The following is a 16,599-nucleotide window of genomic DNA, read 5'->3' on the forward strand; positions in this document are numbered from 1 at the left end:
TCAATTGACTTTAATGAACAAATATGTAGTAAAACATGCACATTTCAGACCAAATCTAAATATTTTGAATCAAAAACCTGCATTAATCTATGTATGTACTGTATGTGTTGCTTTTCTTAATTGGTATGTTGTATGCTGCAGACACATCTCTGGTGTCATTTGAGGCAGCAGACAGACCCAACTACTTCTTAAAAGCAGAGCGCAGTGGCCAGCTGGGACTGCAGAAGTGGGAAGAAACTGAGGGATTCTGGGATGCAGCTACATTTGTCCTTCATAGAGACACCTGGATCTCAGGCTTTGATTCGCTTGAGTCCCTGGCAAAGCCAGGGTTTTTTCTGAATTTCATGCTGTCCAGACTCCAACTTGTGAAATACAGTCACTCAGATCGGTACCGCCGAGCTACACTATTCAAACTGACAGGTCAGCATGTGGCTACATACATCCACAAACTTGCTCATAATCACACAGAAATATTACAGCTGACTTACCCCATTTTTCCAAATCATTAATTTTACTACAGGTGCCATACCACACTATCCAATGGGTCCTCGATGCCAGTGGCGGTATGAATCATGTGTGAGTCCGTGCTTCAGAACATGCAGTGACCCATCAGGTCTGAGCTGTGCCAGTATCCTGAAGTAAGAGCACACACATTCATGCATGCAAGCATGCACATATTCATTTTCTGCAAATGTCTAAACTGTGTAAGTGTATGGCTAAGTGATATAGCTAAACTGCTTCTTTCTGTAGGGTTGAGGGATGCCTGCCTCAGTGTCCAAGTCACATGGTTCTAGATGAGGTCACTCACAGATGTGTCTTTATGGAGGACTGTAAGCTATTATTTGTGCTATTTCTATTACTAATGCTGGTGTAAAATAAAATCACTGACAATTTTTATGTTAAAGAGGTCATGAGCTGCCTTTTTTTATTTTGTACTGTTCTCTGAGGTCCACTTATAATGTCGTCAAAATTTTTACATCACATCTGAGTTTACAAACTTCTGAAACTTACAAGATGCTTTATAGTACAATGGCCTTTTATATTTCAAAAGATCAAGGGAATTTTGACCAGTTCATGACCCCTTTAATGAGGTAAATGATAGGTTGGGATTCACTTCTACAATCATTGTCATATGGTTTGACTAAGGCAGCATATGTTACCTTTCAGCTACAACCTCATAAATGCCATGTTAACCAGCGCTAATGTTAACAATCTTTAAGAAAATAATTTCCTACCACTAGCTGTAAATGTAGCAGTTTAAATGAGATATTTTATGAAGTGTCTAATAAATATTGTGTTTGTTTTGTGTTTAGGCATTAAGCCTGCTGTTGTTCCTCCACCCACGCCAACCAGTACTGTAATATCATCAACATTCTCCTCAGAGTATTCCACCTTGAGTGGTCCAGCGGTTTCTATATCACTCACATCTTCAACAGTGTCAGCGTCTAGCACCACTGCTTCTACACCTACAGCACACATGCCAAGCACTACAAAGCTTACATCTTCTCCTGTAACACCTGAGGTGGTGGAAACTATTACCACATTAACGACATCCACCTCCTCCCCAAGCCCACTGGCTTCCACTGAGAGAACCACTAAAGCACCGAGCATCACCCACAGTTCCACTTCCTCCACCACACTGCACACTAGCCCAATGTTTATCTCAGAAACTCTCCCAGGCACCTCTACAACAAGCAGGCCAACAGTGTCTTTGACACTTCTCACGCTTACAACAACTGTTCCCTCACCATCTACTTCAAGTCCTGTTCTGTCGTCTACCTCAAGTAAAGAGCCGACCAGAATAAGCACTCTACCTGTGCTTCCAGTCTCGACCAGCATAAGCTACACAGAAGCCACTTCCCCAACAGTCAAAGTGTCATCTCCTCTCACCTCTAGTACCGAAACCCCCAAAGTCTCAGAGGCCTTTACACCTACTGAAAAGACCACAGCTCACTTTGAGACTTCAAGTGGCAGCACACAGTTACCTGTCGAAACCATCATCACAACAAAGTCCACTTCGCCATCAACCACAACACCTATATTAGAATTGAGTACCTCAGTCACCACAGAGAAATGGACCTTTCCAACATCTTTACACACTGTTAAGACCTCTGAGGGCACCACTGAAACCCAGAAGCCTTTGGACACCACTACCATTTCCACTTCCCCTACAGATATTGAAGCATCAACCACTCACACTGCAGTAAAATCCACAAGTTCTGCTTTTCCAACTCAGACAACACCTTTTATTCCTTTAACATTAACCTCAGAGCAACCCAAAACTTCAAAAACAACAGTGTTTGTCTCCACAGCTGCTCCAACAACCTTCATCACCACAGTGTCCTCTCAAGCTCCTACATTTGTGTCAACAGAAACCACTGCAAAAACAACCTATCAACCAACATCTGATATATATCCTCATCCTGATGTTCCAACAACTGATAGAACATTACAGACAGATTGGAGAGTGATCCAAACCATGTCAACTCCATTACCTGAAACAACCCAAACCAGTGCTAAGACAGCAGAGACACCAGTTACCACCTACACCACCATGCCGTTCACCTCAGCGCCTACAGAAGAAACATCAACACTGCTTACATCACATGTGTCACCTACTGACAAAACAACTTATAGAGTTGTCTCCACTTCTACTACGTTGAGCCCTACAGAGTCTCACTGGAGTTTAGTTTCCACTACTGCTGTCCTTTCAGACAAAGTCAGCACATCACCAGTTCATCCTCCTTATTCTGCAACAACTATGACCACCACATCAGCACTGCCACTGATTTCTCAATCTTCACCATCCACACTGACAATGACAACATCAGTATCTCAAGCCCCAACAGTAACCACAGAAACAACTGTCACCTCTGAGAGACCTCTGCTACCATCTACTGCAGCTGAAAAAGAGATTGTTTCTACCACTCAAACATCCACATCCAGACCTTTCAGTATACATTCTGTCACAGAGACAACTAGGCTTTCGCTTGACACAGATAGAGCTGTGCTGTCTACCGATACAACAACCGAAACATCAACACTGGTCCATGAGACTTCCAGCACCTTTCCTTCCACGATGACTCAAAGATTCACAACCCGTGTCACACCAGTCCTGACCTCACGGGTGGCTGTGGCTACCACACGACGAGAAACTCCTCGAGTTGTGGCCACAACCAGTATTTCACCTCCAACTAGGACAACACCTTCAACCACTTCTACAGATAAAGTTACCACTGTTTTCACAGATACAACTACCTCTAGTATCCCTGTTGCTACTTCTAGCACACTTCCAACACATAGTCCTGAAACCTTTGGATTTACAGAGTACACCACTGAATCTGGTCCGACCACAACATTGCCGACATCATCTGGAACAACTCCAGTGCCAGGTGTGGCATCAGTTGTTACCCAGACTACCATTTCAACACAGTCCGCTACTTCCTCTGCTGTCACTGAGAGTAGGCCTGTAACCAGCGCAAGTGCCTCTACTGAGCGCCCTCTGGTGGATGAATATACCAGAGTCACAGCCATGCCACCTGCTCCAGACACTGGCCAAACAACACTGAGTTCATCTGCGATAACCAGTCTTCCCTACACGACAGAAACAGAGCACTGGATGACGAGCCAGACGCATGCAGTTTCAAAAACTACTGCTCTGGAGCCAAGCAGAGTATGCACTGTAAGTCAATTATAAAATATTTTTGTATAGCATTAGCTGTCTTTCATTATACTTTTGTGTGGTGGTATGAACAAAAGCTATTACATGCTAACCTAAATAATGTGTGTGTGTGTCTGTAGTCTCCATATTCAGAGGTGGTGGATGAATGTACAAAGCTTATCTGTGTCAGTGGTCAGTTGCTCCTCTTCAATAAGTCTCAAAGCTGCCCATATGATCCTACACCTCCAAACTGCGGTCTGCTTGGCTTTGCTGTACTGGTCAATGGTGATAAGTGTTGTCCACGATGGGACTGTCCATGTGAGGAACATCTGCATTACACATATTACTATGATCTTTTCCATTCTGTCATTTGTTAAACTGTTGAATGCTTATTAACATATACATTTTATTTCGGCATGTAGGTCGTTGTTCAGTGTTTCCAGATCTTAATCTGATCACATTTGATGGGAAAAGTGTTGCGATTTATAAAGCTGCTTTATATGTGGTGACCCGACTTCCCAATGAGACCGTCAGCATCTTGGTACAAGAGTGTTCAGGACCAGATGACACTGTAAGATATGCACAACTCAAGTAATATAAACCCTTTTAGTGCAACCCTTTGTGCCCTTTTTTAGAATATCAAAGTCATAATATTATTCTATTTGATTCCAGCTTGTGTGGAACTTCACCAATCTGTGTCTGGCAGCTTTAAACATTACTCACAAATCCAACGAAGTGCTCATCAATCGTCTGCAGAGACGTGTGAGTATCCGTCTATTTGCAATTCTTGGAATAACTGCCACTTTGAATAGAAATGGAATATTGTTATTATTATAGCCTGGCAGATTTACATGAATGAAAAAGGTTCAAATATACAATGGGTTGTTTTTCCAGTTATATGTGAACTCCAGGTACTCAAAGCCACGTTTTAAGAAGTTTGGTTTTGAGATTCTGGATACAGGAAACATGTATCTAATCCGAAGTCCAGCTGGTCTGAAGATCCAGTGGTTCCACACTACAGGCATGATGGTGATTGAGATGGACAGCTATAACAACAGACTCCCCACAATGGGATTGTGTGGTACGAAGTCATTAACCACAGATCATATGCATATTATTGCCATCTACTTTCGTCATGCTCCTCACTCTCCACCTCTCCCATCTTTCTCTTTGTCACCCTGTCCAGGTAGTTGTGATGGTAATCCTCTGAATGATCTGACTCTGTCTAACGGTACAGTTGTGTCTGAGCAAGAGGATCCGGCCGTGTTCATTGATAGCTGGCAGATTCCCAACACCACCAGCTACGTCAGCCACAGCAGACGGAGGGAGGTCAACTGCACCACGGACGACTGCTCCCAGTGCATGAGCATGCTGAGTAACCGTACCTTCACCATCTGCCATCCTTATGTACGGCACACAACATGCACATCCCACCAGTACCAAACCTGCAACCACACCTGTTGATTATGCATTATATTTCCTGAATATTTTTTGTTGCATTGCAGGTCCCTCCAGTAATGTTCTGTGAGATGTGGGTGAGAGATGTGGAGTATGTAAACAACCCATGTGTTGCTTTGGCCGCTTACGCTGCTTCCTGCCACAAATTCAACATCTGCATGGAATGGAGGAGCTCGGATTTCTGCCGTATGTAGTCACCAAGGCATATCAACACAGCTTTAAAGGAAAAGTTTACCCAAAAATGAAAATTCTGTCATTAATTACTCACTCTCATGTCATTCCAAACCCGTAAGACCTTTGTTCACTGTTCACAATAGTCCATGTGACCACTGATGTTTATGCAGGGTCAGAAAACTCTCAGAATTCATCAGAAATACCTTAATTTGTGTTCTGAAGATGAGGTAAGGTCTTACAGGTTTGGAAAAATATGAGGTTGAGTAATAAATGACAGAATTTTAATTTCCAGGTGAACAATCCATGTATAGTAACAATGGTTTCCACATTAGTACATGGTGTTAAATTACATTTATTGGTGTTTTGTGTGATGTGTTTTTAATGGTAGTGTGTTTTCCTGTGCAGCATTCATGTGCCCAGAAAATCTGCAGTACCAAGCATGTCTGCCGGCCTGCACTGCCCCATCCTGCCCAAACCAAGAGTTTGAGTTTGTCCCAGAGCAATGCGCAGGCCTGTCAGAGGGATGTGTGTGTCCAGAGGGAACTCTTTTACACCGGCCCTATTCTGCCCTGTGCATTCCACTCAGCAAGTGTGGTACGCCCCCTGTTTGTCTCTCTCTCTTTTTAAAAGCATTTAGCTCTTGATATTCATTTATTTATGTTATGTGTTTTTGCAGCGTGTACTGATAGTTTTGGAACCCCGCGTGCTCTTGGGGAGATTTGGAAAGCCTCGGTGGATGGCTGCTGCATGTATAAGTGTGAGAATGACAGCATAGTGCCGGTGGAGTATAACTGCAGTAACATCCCTCAGCCAGTCTGCACGCGTACAGGAGAGATTACAGTCAACCTGGCAGATGACAGCAGCTGCTGCCCTCAAAAAGCCTGTGGTCTGTTACACAATCATTTCACACGTATCTACAGAAGGGCTGGGCAGAATGATTGTACATTTGTAAAAACTTAAAAAAAAGAAGTCTCTTATTATATTGGTGATGGAATTTCTAAAACTATCTGTAGTTACATTTTCAGTCAAATGAATAAGTATAATATAGAATTGGTCAAACTGCCCAACTAAATTTGTTTCTGATATTTTACTCACCCCCACGTCATCCAAGATGTTCATGTCTGCCTGTGTTCAGTCGCAAACAAATTGGTTTTTTTTAGGAATTTCCAGGATTTTTCTCCATAAAATGGACTTCATTTGGGATCAATGGGTTGAAGGTCCAAAGTGCATTTTCAATGCAGCTTCAAAGGGCTCTACATATATATATAAACCTTTTAACCACAAATGCTCATCTTACACTAGCTCTGCGATGCGCATCTTCACGCATTACAAAATCACGTTGGAAAGGTCACGTGCAGTTCATTTCGGTTCAAAAATTTAGGGTAGGGTGAAAAACTCCATCTCATTTTCTCCATCAACTTCAAAATCATCCAACATCACTGTTTTACCTTTATAAAGGGTGTTTGACTTTCTTTGCCCATCCGCTTTGTAAAAACATTAACTTTGAAAACATAATTACATAATGCATGAGGCTGGGCTGGTGCAAGATGAGCATTTGTCTTATTTTTATTGTTTTAAGAAAATCACTGATTGTTTCGCTAGATAAGACCCTTACGCTTTAGCTGGAATTGTGTAGAGCCCTTTGAAGCTCCACTGAAACTGCAGTTTGGACCTTCAACCCATTGCCCACCATTGAAGTCCACTATATGGCGAAAAATCCTGGAATGTTTACTTCAAAAAATGCAAATATCTTTATGACATGAACATCTTGGATCACATGGGGGTGAGTAAATTGTCATGAAATTTTTATTTTGGAAGTGAACTCATCCTTTAATGTAACTCTTGTATTAATGCATATAAATAATGTATTACTTTACCATTACTTATGTACTCATTTATGCTCAATTGTTTTGTGACAGTTTGTAACCAGAGCAAGTGTGAAGCGGCTCCTACTGATTGTAATTATGGGGAGAAGTTGGTGTCATATCATAGGGAGGACTCCTGCTGTCCAGAATACTTATGTGGTAAGTTTGGGCATATTTTCTGTTACAGGTTATGTGTTTGAGTCTGTGTACTTGTGCATGCATACAAATCCATGTTTGTTTATTGTCTTTTTAGAGTGTGATCCTGATCAGTGTGTCTTGGACATTCCTGTATGTCGCGAGGATCAGACATTGATCGCCACTCGTGCTGAAGGCAGCTGCTGTTTGGCACATATCTGCAGTAAGTCAATGTTAAAAATATAAATCATGTTATTCCATGTTAAATTGTCAATCATTTTACAGTAGATGTTGTTTAAAACTGGTCATTTTGACTTGTTTGTTACATTGTAACATTGTTACAAGTGTTTAGAAATCATGTACTGAGTAAATTGGGTCAGAATATTCATTTTTGGTTAAATTCTTTGTTTCAAACTAATTTCCACCTTATAATCATTATTTTATTTCAGCCTACATAACCTTTAACAGGCATGTGCTGCTTTCATGAGTATAATGAAAACCTTTAGTGCAGTTAAAATGGAATTAGTTATTGTGTTTTATTTATTTTTGTGTTAGTGTGTGACAAATGCTCTGAGGCAGTTCCAGTGTGCCAAGATGGAGAACTGCTGATTGTGGACACCAACAGCACAGAGCGTTGCTGTCCAGTTTATCACTGCTGTGAGTACAAACACATGATTAAATATACAGACATTTACCATTTTTATTACCATTGGTAAATTCAGCCAGCAAAAAGTTAATAGTAAGCCAGTTATAGTGGAAAAACATAACAGCTGTTAAATATCTATGCCTAAAACCACATGTAAATGAACAATCACATCAAATTTGACAGGCCTCAATCTCCACAAAATTAAATATCTTCAAAACACATCAACTGGAACAGTGAAGTGTTATTATAACTGTGATGTGTGTATATGTGTTCAGTGTGTGAGACCTCTCGATGCTTGGACATCACATGTCCAGTTGGCATGGCAGTAGTTTCCACAAGGATTCAAGATCAGTGTTGTCCATCTCAGACATGTGGTAAGCCCACTAACCCAGTGATAATGTAGTTTAAGTTTAGAAGTATTCACTGTACGTTAGATTCAAGTACATGTCTGTACTGTTTATGTATTGCTTGTCTGTGTGTTTGTGAATGTGTGATAAAGAAACAGTGTGTGTGTTTCTATAAACGACTAAAGTTCCTCTCTCTCTTAGAATGTGCATGTGAGAAAATGCTTCGCCCCAAATGTGCTCTGGTGAGTCTCCAGAAATTACTGTATCCAAATGACCATGTATTTTTGCATACATTTATTACATTTATTATTCCATTATTTGTTTGACTGGTTGGTTCTGATAACAGATGTATTGTGTTGCAGGGGGAAAGTATTCAGTTAGACAGATCATTTCTGTCTGATCCGGAAAACCGGTGTGCCTGCAAACGATTCACTTGTGGTGAGAAAACAAATGCTCTGAAAATACATAATAAATAAATAAATATTTGAATATATTTTAAACTCTAATTTATTCCAAAAATAAATTTTCAGCATCATTACTCCAGTCTTCAGTGTCACATGTTCCTTCAGAAATCATTCTAATATGCAGATTTGCCCTTCAAGCAACAAGAAATTTGCTCTTTTTATTATTATTATTATTATTATTAATATTTAAAACAGTTGAGTAAATTTTTTAGGAATTCTTTGATAAATCGAAAGATCCAAAGATCAAGCTCTTTTAACATTATACACTTATACCATTCAAAGGCTTGGAGTCAGCAGAAAAAAAAATTATAGAAATTAATACTTTTATTTAGCTTTAAACTGATCAAAAGTGATTCTAAAGTCATTTATAATGTTACAAAAGATTTCTATTTTAGATAAATGATGTTCTTCTGAACTTCTGTTCATCAAAGAAACCTGAAAAAGAAATTCTACTCGGCTGTTTTCAACATAATGATAAATGTTTTTTTGAACAGCAAATCAGAATATTACAATGGTTTCTGAAGGATCATGTGACTGGAGTAATGATGCTAAAAGTTCAACTTTGAAATCAGAGGAATAAATTACATTTTAAAATATATTCATATAGAAAACTGTTATTTTAAATAGTAAAAATATTTGAAAATGTTACTGTTTTTGCTATACTTCGGATCAAATAAATGCAGGCTTGGTGAGCAGAAGAGACTTCTCAGAATCTTACTGTCCAAAAACTTTTGACTGGTAGTGTATATACATCATTTTTAATATGTGCACTGTACATTTTTCTGTGTGTAAATTTGTAGTGAGAGAGGCAGTGTGTGTGGATGGTGAACGGGGAGTGATGCGGCCGGGGCAGACACTGGTTGAGCACCGTGATCAGGGTGTGTGTTACACCAAACAGTGCACACACACACTGGACTCTGCCACAGGTTTCTATCTCCTCAAAGCCACTGGCACTAACTGCACTTCACGCTGCCAACCTGTGAGTATTTAAAATGGCCAAAGACACACATATACACGCACAAGCCAAACACAAAATACCTTCTAACTGTTTTGTGTGTTCTCCAGAACCAGATATACATCCCTCCAAAAGACCCTAGCAGCTGCTGTGGCGTGTGTAAAAACATTTCTTGCCTGATCCAGAGTGAGAATGGATCTATAACTATGTACAAGGTGATTTTCATCAAATGCTCACATTCTAACTTCTGACCAGTTTTTTTTTTGGTTTATTTTTGCCATTTTCCCTTTATAATGCTAGGACAGTGTATAAGAGACAGGGAGTGTAGTGGAAGAGAGAGGGGGACAGGATCGGGAAAGGTCCTCGAGGTGGGATTCGAACTCGGGACACCCACAACGCAATGGTGCTATATGTCAGCACACTATTGGCACCGACACTTTTGGCCAATTTAATCCATTCTTGCAGAATAAGATATTATATATCAACATGTTGTACCGGAGCCAAAATTATAATTATTTTTTTTATCTCCAATTCTCTAAAGACCCTTTAGAACCCTGTTGCACCTCGTTCCTATAGGGTTTGTTCTGCTGAGATGTGAATGTACAGTATTTTGTGTGTTCTCCTTTCCAGCCAGGACGCAGCTGGGTGTCAGACTGCATGCGCTATGACTGTATGGACACTCTGTCAGGACCTGTGCTCGTTTCCCACCCCTACAGCTGCCCCCCCTTCAATGAAACTGAGTGCATGAAGGTGAATTCTCTTTCCTTGATAATGTAAACCTAAATAATACATCAAGGTACAGGTAAGATACACACAAACACATGTAAAGACACTTATATAGAACCAGCACTAAATAAAGGCCTTCCTGAGTCAAGTTATACTTTTACTGACAGCTTCCTTCATGACAAAAGATATAAAACAATAACAAGTAATAAACATTTTGCAAAACATGTCTAGCAAATTAAACATGCAACATTTTCAAAATGTTCATCTTGTCTTAGATTGGGGGCACCGTTGTGAGTTATATGGATGGCTGCTGCAAGACATGTGAGTACAGAAGTTACATAGTTTTTTTCTCCTTGTTATAACAAAAAACATTGGTTATGTTAATATTTAAAAGCTTCATCTGTTTCTTCCACAAGTCTTTTACACTCATTATGTCTAAATGAAAACAACAGACATGACAAAGGAGTTTTGTTCTGTACCAGCAAGGTAAAGAGCAAAATTCACCAACCTAAAGATAAAAGCAGTCAATCCTGGGAACAGAATTCACTTTTTCACAGAAAAGAAAAGGATTGTGTAAAAGCACTGACATTCACACAACAGCAGAAAGTTCATTTCCTGCATCAGGCTGAGTGTAACGTTCTGTAACAATCTCTCCAGGCGCTGCGAACTCCCTGTTCCCCTTCTCTGTTAGCCCTTTGAAACCCACAGTTAGCACAAACTGTGAACAAGGTACCTGATACTAACATCAGACCTCAAGGCTCGCCATCACCATTGTTGATTTCCAACAATGTACTCCCCCTGTTCAAACAATACTACAGGACTCTCAACAGATTTGAAGATAACTGCTCACTGAAGTCATTTATACCTCTAGTCACTTTTCTCCCAGATGTTTCTTGGAAATCTTTCCCCATTTTGCTCTGTCGGGCAGTGCATTGTTGATTGCCAACAATGTACTGTTGGTAGAGGCCAGTTAGAGAGTTTCTGTAGCTCTGCATGATTCCGAGCACTTAGGCTGTAGCCTCTAATCACATAGTATGTGTAGTTTGTGGTTAATGGGGTGTTTGGTAATGTTTTGGGTGATATGGCAATATATGGAATACAAAGCATTTTCCCAAATCTGTTGTCTCCCTTCAGTGCCTTTTCTGCCACATTACTCAAACCATTACAGCTTCTGCTCACTACTGATCTGTATATTTCATTGGGAAATCAAGTATTGATTTTTTTTTTTTTTACTTTTGAGGTGATGGAATGGCATTGATCTTGAGTACAAGTAAATTCATATGTATCACTTATTTCAGTAGATGAGTAGTTTTATAGTGATTACCTTTTTATCAGCTAAGTGGGGAAAGAATAGTAATATTTCCTTATGAAAAATAAGAAAAAAATGTTTAAATCCTGTGAAGTTAAAAGTTAAAGCCTTCAAACTTAGAGGAGGATGAAAAAGGTGAACTTTTAATTATTATAATTATTAAATCTATAAAAAAAAATCTGTTTACAGTTCATACTTATGAATTTTTATTGATTAAATTGGAGAATTATTGTAGCATAATCATCCTGCTGTAAAATGCAGCGTTGAACCAGATTAAAGTAGTCCATCAGGATTCATCTTAAAGGGATAGTTCACCCAAAAATGACAATTTTGTCATTAATTACGCAACCTCATGTTGGAACACAAATTAAGATATTTTTGATGAAATCCCAGAGCTTTCTGACCTTGCATAGACAGCATGCAACTGAGACGTTCAAGGCCCAGAAAGGTAGTAAGGACATCGTTAAAATAGTCCATAGTGTCAGTGGTTCAACCGTAATTTATAAACCTACAAGAACGTGTCGTGTTACTCTTGCGAATGCACGGCGAAGAGTGACACAAAAGAGAAGAAAATGTTGAAAAAAGTTGTTTTTTTTTGTTTTATTTGCACACAAAAAGTATTCTCATAGTTTCATAAAATTACGGTTAAACAACTGATATCATATGGATTATTTTAACAAGGTCCTTACTACCTTTCTGGGCCATGAATGTGGTAGTTACATTGCTGTCTATGGGTCAGAAAGCTCTTGGATTTCAACAAAAATATCTTAATTTGTGTTCCGAAGATGAATGAAGGTCCTATGGGTTTGGAATGACATGAGGGTGAGTAATTAATGACAGAATTTTCATTTTTGGGTGATCTTTCCATCATGTTATTCAGCTTTCCAGTGATGTCACTTAAAGTGGCATCCCAGCAGTGTTGAGCAATGCGCTGTTGTCAATAAGTTTTCTTCACTTAAATTGACGGTAAGCAATTCAATTATTTAAACGTCATTTTAGCATGAAGAAATCAATTAACAAACAAAGAAATGAGAATCTAATCCTGACATAGTGAGAGCAGAAGTTATTCACTGAATGACTTAGAACTGTCACACAGAATGTAACAGATCATTCATTGACTTTCATGCTGCAGGTAAAGAAGACGGGAAGTCATGTCAGAAAGTGACCGTAAGGATGACCATTAGAAAGAACGACTGCCGTAGTAACAGACCGGTGAGTTCATTTCAGAATATTCCTATTATAATCTGCCTGTAATTTGGCTGCCAACTGGCTTACGGGTCATGTTAATGTTCACAGGTCAATATAGTGTCATGTGATGGAAAGTGTCCGTCTGCAAGTATTTACAACTACAACATCAACACGTATGCACGCTTTTGTAAGTGCTGCAGAGAGATGGGGCTGCAGCGCCGTTCAGTCCAACTCTACTGCAGTGGAAACTCCACGTGGGTTAGTTACACTATACAGGAACCAACGGACTGTTCCTGCCAGTGGTCATAAACCTTAATCCATAATAACAGAAAGTGTTACTTGTCATTCAACTTGAACATTAAGAACCATAAAATATGACGTTTAAATATAGTGTTGTAAAGTTTTTCTATATTTCAGAGCAGAACATACAGTTTGTTCTATCAAATGTCTCTAAAAAGCTCTAAATTGGGTGGCTGCATGTTTGAAGTGTACGTAATGTGGAAGCTTATGAATCCAACAGCAATAGTAATCACACTAGCTACGTGCTCCTAATCTGTATATATGGAATTCTACCACAGAGCACACTGAAATGATAATATACTCATTATATTTAGACGCTTTTCTACAGGTAATGTTACTTCTTAATGATCTGAACATTATGTGATTCGACATGTTATATAACAATCACGTGTTTATTGAATAATTGACCTTATGCTGTATTTTGAGCACTTTATTTATTTATTACCATATAAGAACAATTGCTTCACTCAAAATACAAGATTTTATACACGTACATTAAGTATGAATAATGCGTGGCTTTGATCTATGAAGCACTTCAGCTGATGCAAAATAACTTTTTACCTTTGTGATCTGGTATAAATTGTTGCAAAGTCATAAATTTGCTTTATACAGTACGGCACATTTTTAAGAACAGCTTTAGCTTTTTTGTGAGATAATTAAGACATAAAAGTGAATATGTGAAGTTCCTGTTTTTATATCTGTGTCCACAGTATTGCAACGTTGCATCAATAAAAATGCAAAGGGACGGTCATAATGAATACCTCTGTATAGACTGAAATATTTTATAATATTTTATAGAATTAAATATTTTATTGTGGAGCCCTCTTTAGGTTCTTGGTTTAGCTGCTGAAGAATTGCAAAATACATAATATGCTTAGTTTTTAATTGTGTACTATACGGTATGTATATTTCCATTTTCAATAAAAAAAAATCTTTGAAAAATAAGACTATGTTTTCAAATGTAAAGAATTAAAACTGCCCTTTTATTGCTTTCTGGTTGTGGCCAAGGTCCTTTTCAACCAACATACATGTCAATGTCAACTAGTGTTTATTTTTTTAAATAGTTTTAAAGACTTAAATTCTTGTATGCTTCCCTTCATGTGGTGGTCAGTGATGGGAATAACGGAGTTATAAATAAACGGCGTTACTAATGGCATTATTTTTTTCAGTAACAAGATTTTTTTCAAACGAATGACTGTTTCCCCCGTTACAACGCCGTTACCGTTACTGACAAGAAAACGCGGCGTTACTATAATTTACTATAATATTATTATAATTTTATTCTTCAGTTCATCTGAATGGATGCGCTGCGTACCTGTATTTGACGAACCGTAAACTCTAGTGTGAAAGAACACGACTAACCATCGCTTTGTTTTATACACTCGCAAAAAAAAGATACAGAGCAAGAGAGTCTACCATGCAGAATTGACACGCTGCATGTAAACGATATTCTTTGCTGTATTTTCCTGCCAAAATAACGGAGCTCCTTTGGAATTCTTCCGCTTTTAAGAACGGCTGGTTTCTCCGGTAGTAGGCAGAACTAATGCGCAAACGGCAATCTCATTGGCTGGCGCTCACCTGTTGTCGCCCCTGATTTGATTTCAGCAAATCAGTTCGAGCGAACGCAGACAATTCTTACATACTTCAGTCAGTATGACAAATATGCATTCATACATGGTTATTCTAAAGTTCTAATTGCTAAAGTTTAATGTTAAATTATCATAATGTCATATTATATACATTCAGATATTTAAAAACTGTGCCATTAAGCTTTATATATCTGGTGAGTAAACTAAAAATTTCATTACATTTATTTGAATTTCATTCATTTAACATTTAATATTGGGGGCGTCCAAGTTATTTGACATATTTGAGCAATATTTTAAAAAGTAACACAGTAGTTACTTTCCTTGGTATTTAGTTACTTTCATAATGATTTAACTCAGTTACTATTTGTGAGAAGTAACTATAACTAATTACTTTTTTAAAGTAACATGCCCAACACTGGTGGTGGTATCAGCCAGTAACCATTATCATGACAGTTTTTTCCAAACTTCACATGTATGATTCATTGGCTTAAAAACTGTCCAGAACTGAGATTTTGAAAAATGTAACTGCATTAAAGGCAGAGTAGGTGATTTGGTTCAAAAACACTTTTTGTTATGCTGGTTGAAAGTCCAAAGCAATCACTAAGTTGTCTAAATTAATTTATGCCTATTTACATTGTCTGTGGAAGGTGTAGGACCATAAATTGTTTGGCTAATCATATTCCTCGGTCCGAGGGCTACCATAGGCCCTAACCTATAGCATAGGTTCATGTCAAATTCGACCGCTCCAGACACCTCAACGTGTCCGCCATCTTGGAACAGTCTCTTACAATAAAAACAATGATTTTCAAGATGCAACAACATTGTGCAGCATCTTGTTGCAAAAACAACCTAAATTTAAATTCCTGAACAAACTGAATAAACTTTCACGTTAGATTGGTTTGTGTTTTAAATATGTGCCCTGGTGAAAAAAACAGCATATGCTGTTAGGTAAGTTTTGATGCTGGTTTAAGATGGTCCTTAGGTGGTTTATGCTGGTCCTTAGCTGGTTTATGCTGGCAAAAAAACAGCATAAACCAGCTAAGGACGAGCTTAAACCAGCATCAAAACATACCTGCCAGCATATGCTGTTTTTTTCACCAGGGTGTTTAAACTAAAGTATCTGTTAAATGATTTGTTAGTTGTCTTGTTGTGTTGTATTAATTTAGAAAGTTCAGAAATCTTCTGAAGTCTAAAGATACAGAAATCCAAAGATATAGATATTCATATATGCAGATGCACCGGCAACTTGCTCTTGAGTGTTGACGGACATTCCAATACGGGGGATGGCTTTTGTATCCACCTTATTTTTCAATGCAGAAGTAAGCTGTTTTCTGGTAACGTGTTAGACTTCCAGTTCATAAACTGCCATAGGGAAATAATGAGAAGGATAACGAAGTGCAGTAAACGGTAAAACTGTTTGCACTACAAACCATTGTGTTCATAATTAAGATAATACATTAAAAAAAATATGGTACATCAGTTTCCAATATCAAGCAGCAAAATGAGCTGTTTTGTACAGCTAAAAACAGCTGGAAGTGGATAAGACCGGAAGCCAGACACATTAAATTTACAAATGGCCATGCTTGCTCTTACGGAAAAATAAGGTGGATAGCAGCCCATAGAAACAGCCACTAATAGAATTACTCGGGTTGCAGGCAGGTGAGGTTTTTTTTTTAGGGTTGGAGCTAAACTCTGCAGGACATTGGTACTCCAGGACCAACTTTGCCTATCCCTGTGCTAGACTCTGGTCTGCTCAGAATCATCATGAACATGTCAAATAGG

At 38.7% G+C, this 16,599-nt stretch overlaps 1 protein-coding gene across 1 annotated transcript in view; it reads left to right on the forward strand.

The window, feature by feature from the left end:
- Window positions 1-13,237, forward strand: part of otog (otogelin) — a 46,064-nt gene extending 32,827 nt beyond the window's left edge. Inside the window, exons 33-56 of the mRNA XM_051114530.1 lie at window positions 142-420; window positions 521-638; window positions 751-830; window positions 1,314-3,682; window positions 3,802-3,979; window positions 4,084-4,232; window positions 4,334-4,423; window positions 4,556-4,742; window positions 4,848-5,068; window positions 5,167-5,305; window positions 5,699-5,887; window positions 5,970-6,179; window positions 7,213-7,317; window positions 7,412-7,516; window positions 7,849-7,950; window positions 8,215-8,313; window positions 8,488-8,528; window positions 8,649-8,724; window positions 9,551-9,729; window positions 9,816-9,920; window positions 10,336-10,455; window positions 10,707-10,752; window positions 12,873-12,952; window positions 13,037-13,237. Of these exons, the coding sequence (XP_050970487.1) occupies window positions 142-420; window positions 521-638; window positions 751-830; window positions 1,314-3,682; window positions 3,802-3,979; window positions 4,084-4,232; window positions 4,334-4,423; window positions 4,556-4,742; window positions 4,848-5,068; window positions 5,167-5,305; window positions 5,699-5,887; window positions 5,970-6,179; window positions 7,213-7,317; window positions 7,412-7,516; window positions 7,849-7,950; window positions 8,215-8,313; window positions 8,488-8,528; window positions 8,649-8,724; window positions 9,551-9,729; window positions 9,816-9,920; window positions 10,336-10,455; window positions 10,707-10,752; window positions 12,873-12,952; window positions 13,037-13,237 (5,468 nt within the window). The remainder of the gene's footprint in view (window positions 1-141; window positions 421-520; window positions 639-750; window positions 831-1,313; window positions 3,683-3,801; window positions 3,980-4,083; window positions 4,233-4,333; window positions 4,424-4,555; window positions 4,743-4,847; window positions 5,069-5,166; window positions 5,306-5,698; window positions 5,888-5,969; window positions 6,180-7,212; window positions 7,318-7,411; window positions 7,517-7,848; window positions 7,951-8,214; window positions 8,314-8,487; window positions 8,529-8,648; window positions 8,725-9,550; window positions 9,730-9,815; window positions 9,921-10,335; window positions 10,456-10,706; window positions 10,753-12,872; window positions 12,953-13,036) is intronic.
- The last annotated feature ends 3,362 nt before the right edge of the window (window positions 13,238-16,599 follow it).

Source organism: Labeo rohita, chromosome 7, assembly GCF_022985175.1.
Source record: "Labeo rohita strain BAU-BD-2019 chromosome 7, IGBB_LRoh.1.0, whole genome shotgun sequence".
NCBI classification, from domain to species: Eukaryota; Metazoa; Chordata; class Actinopteri; order Cypriniformes; family Cyprinidae; genus Labeo; species Labeo rohita.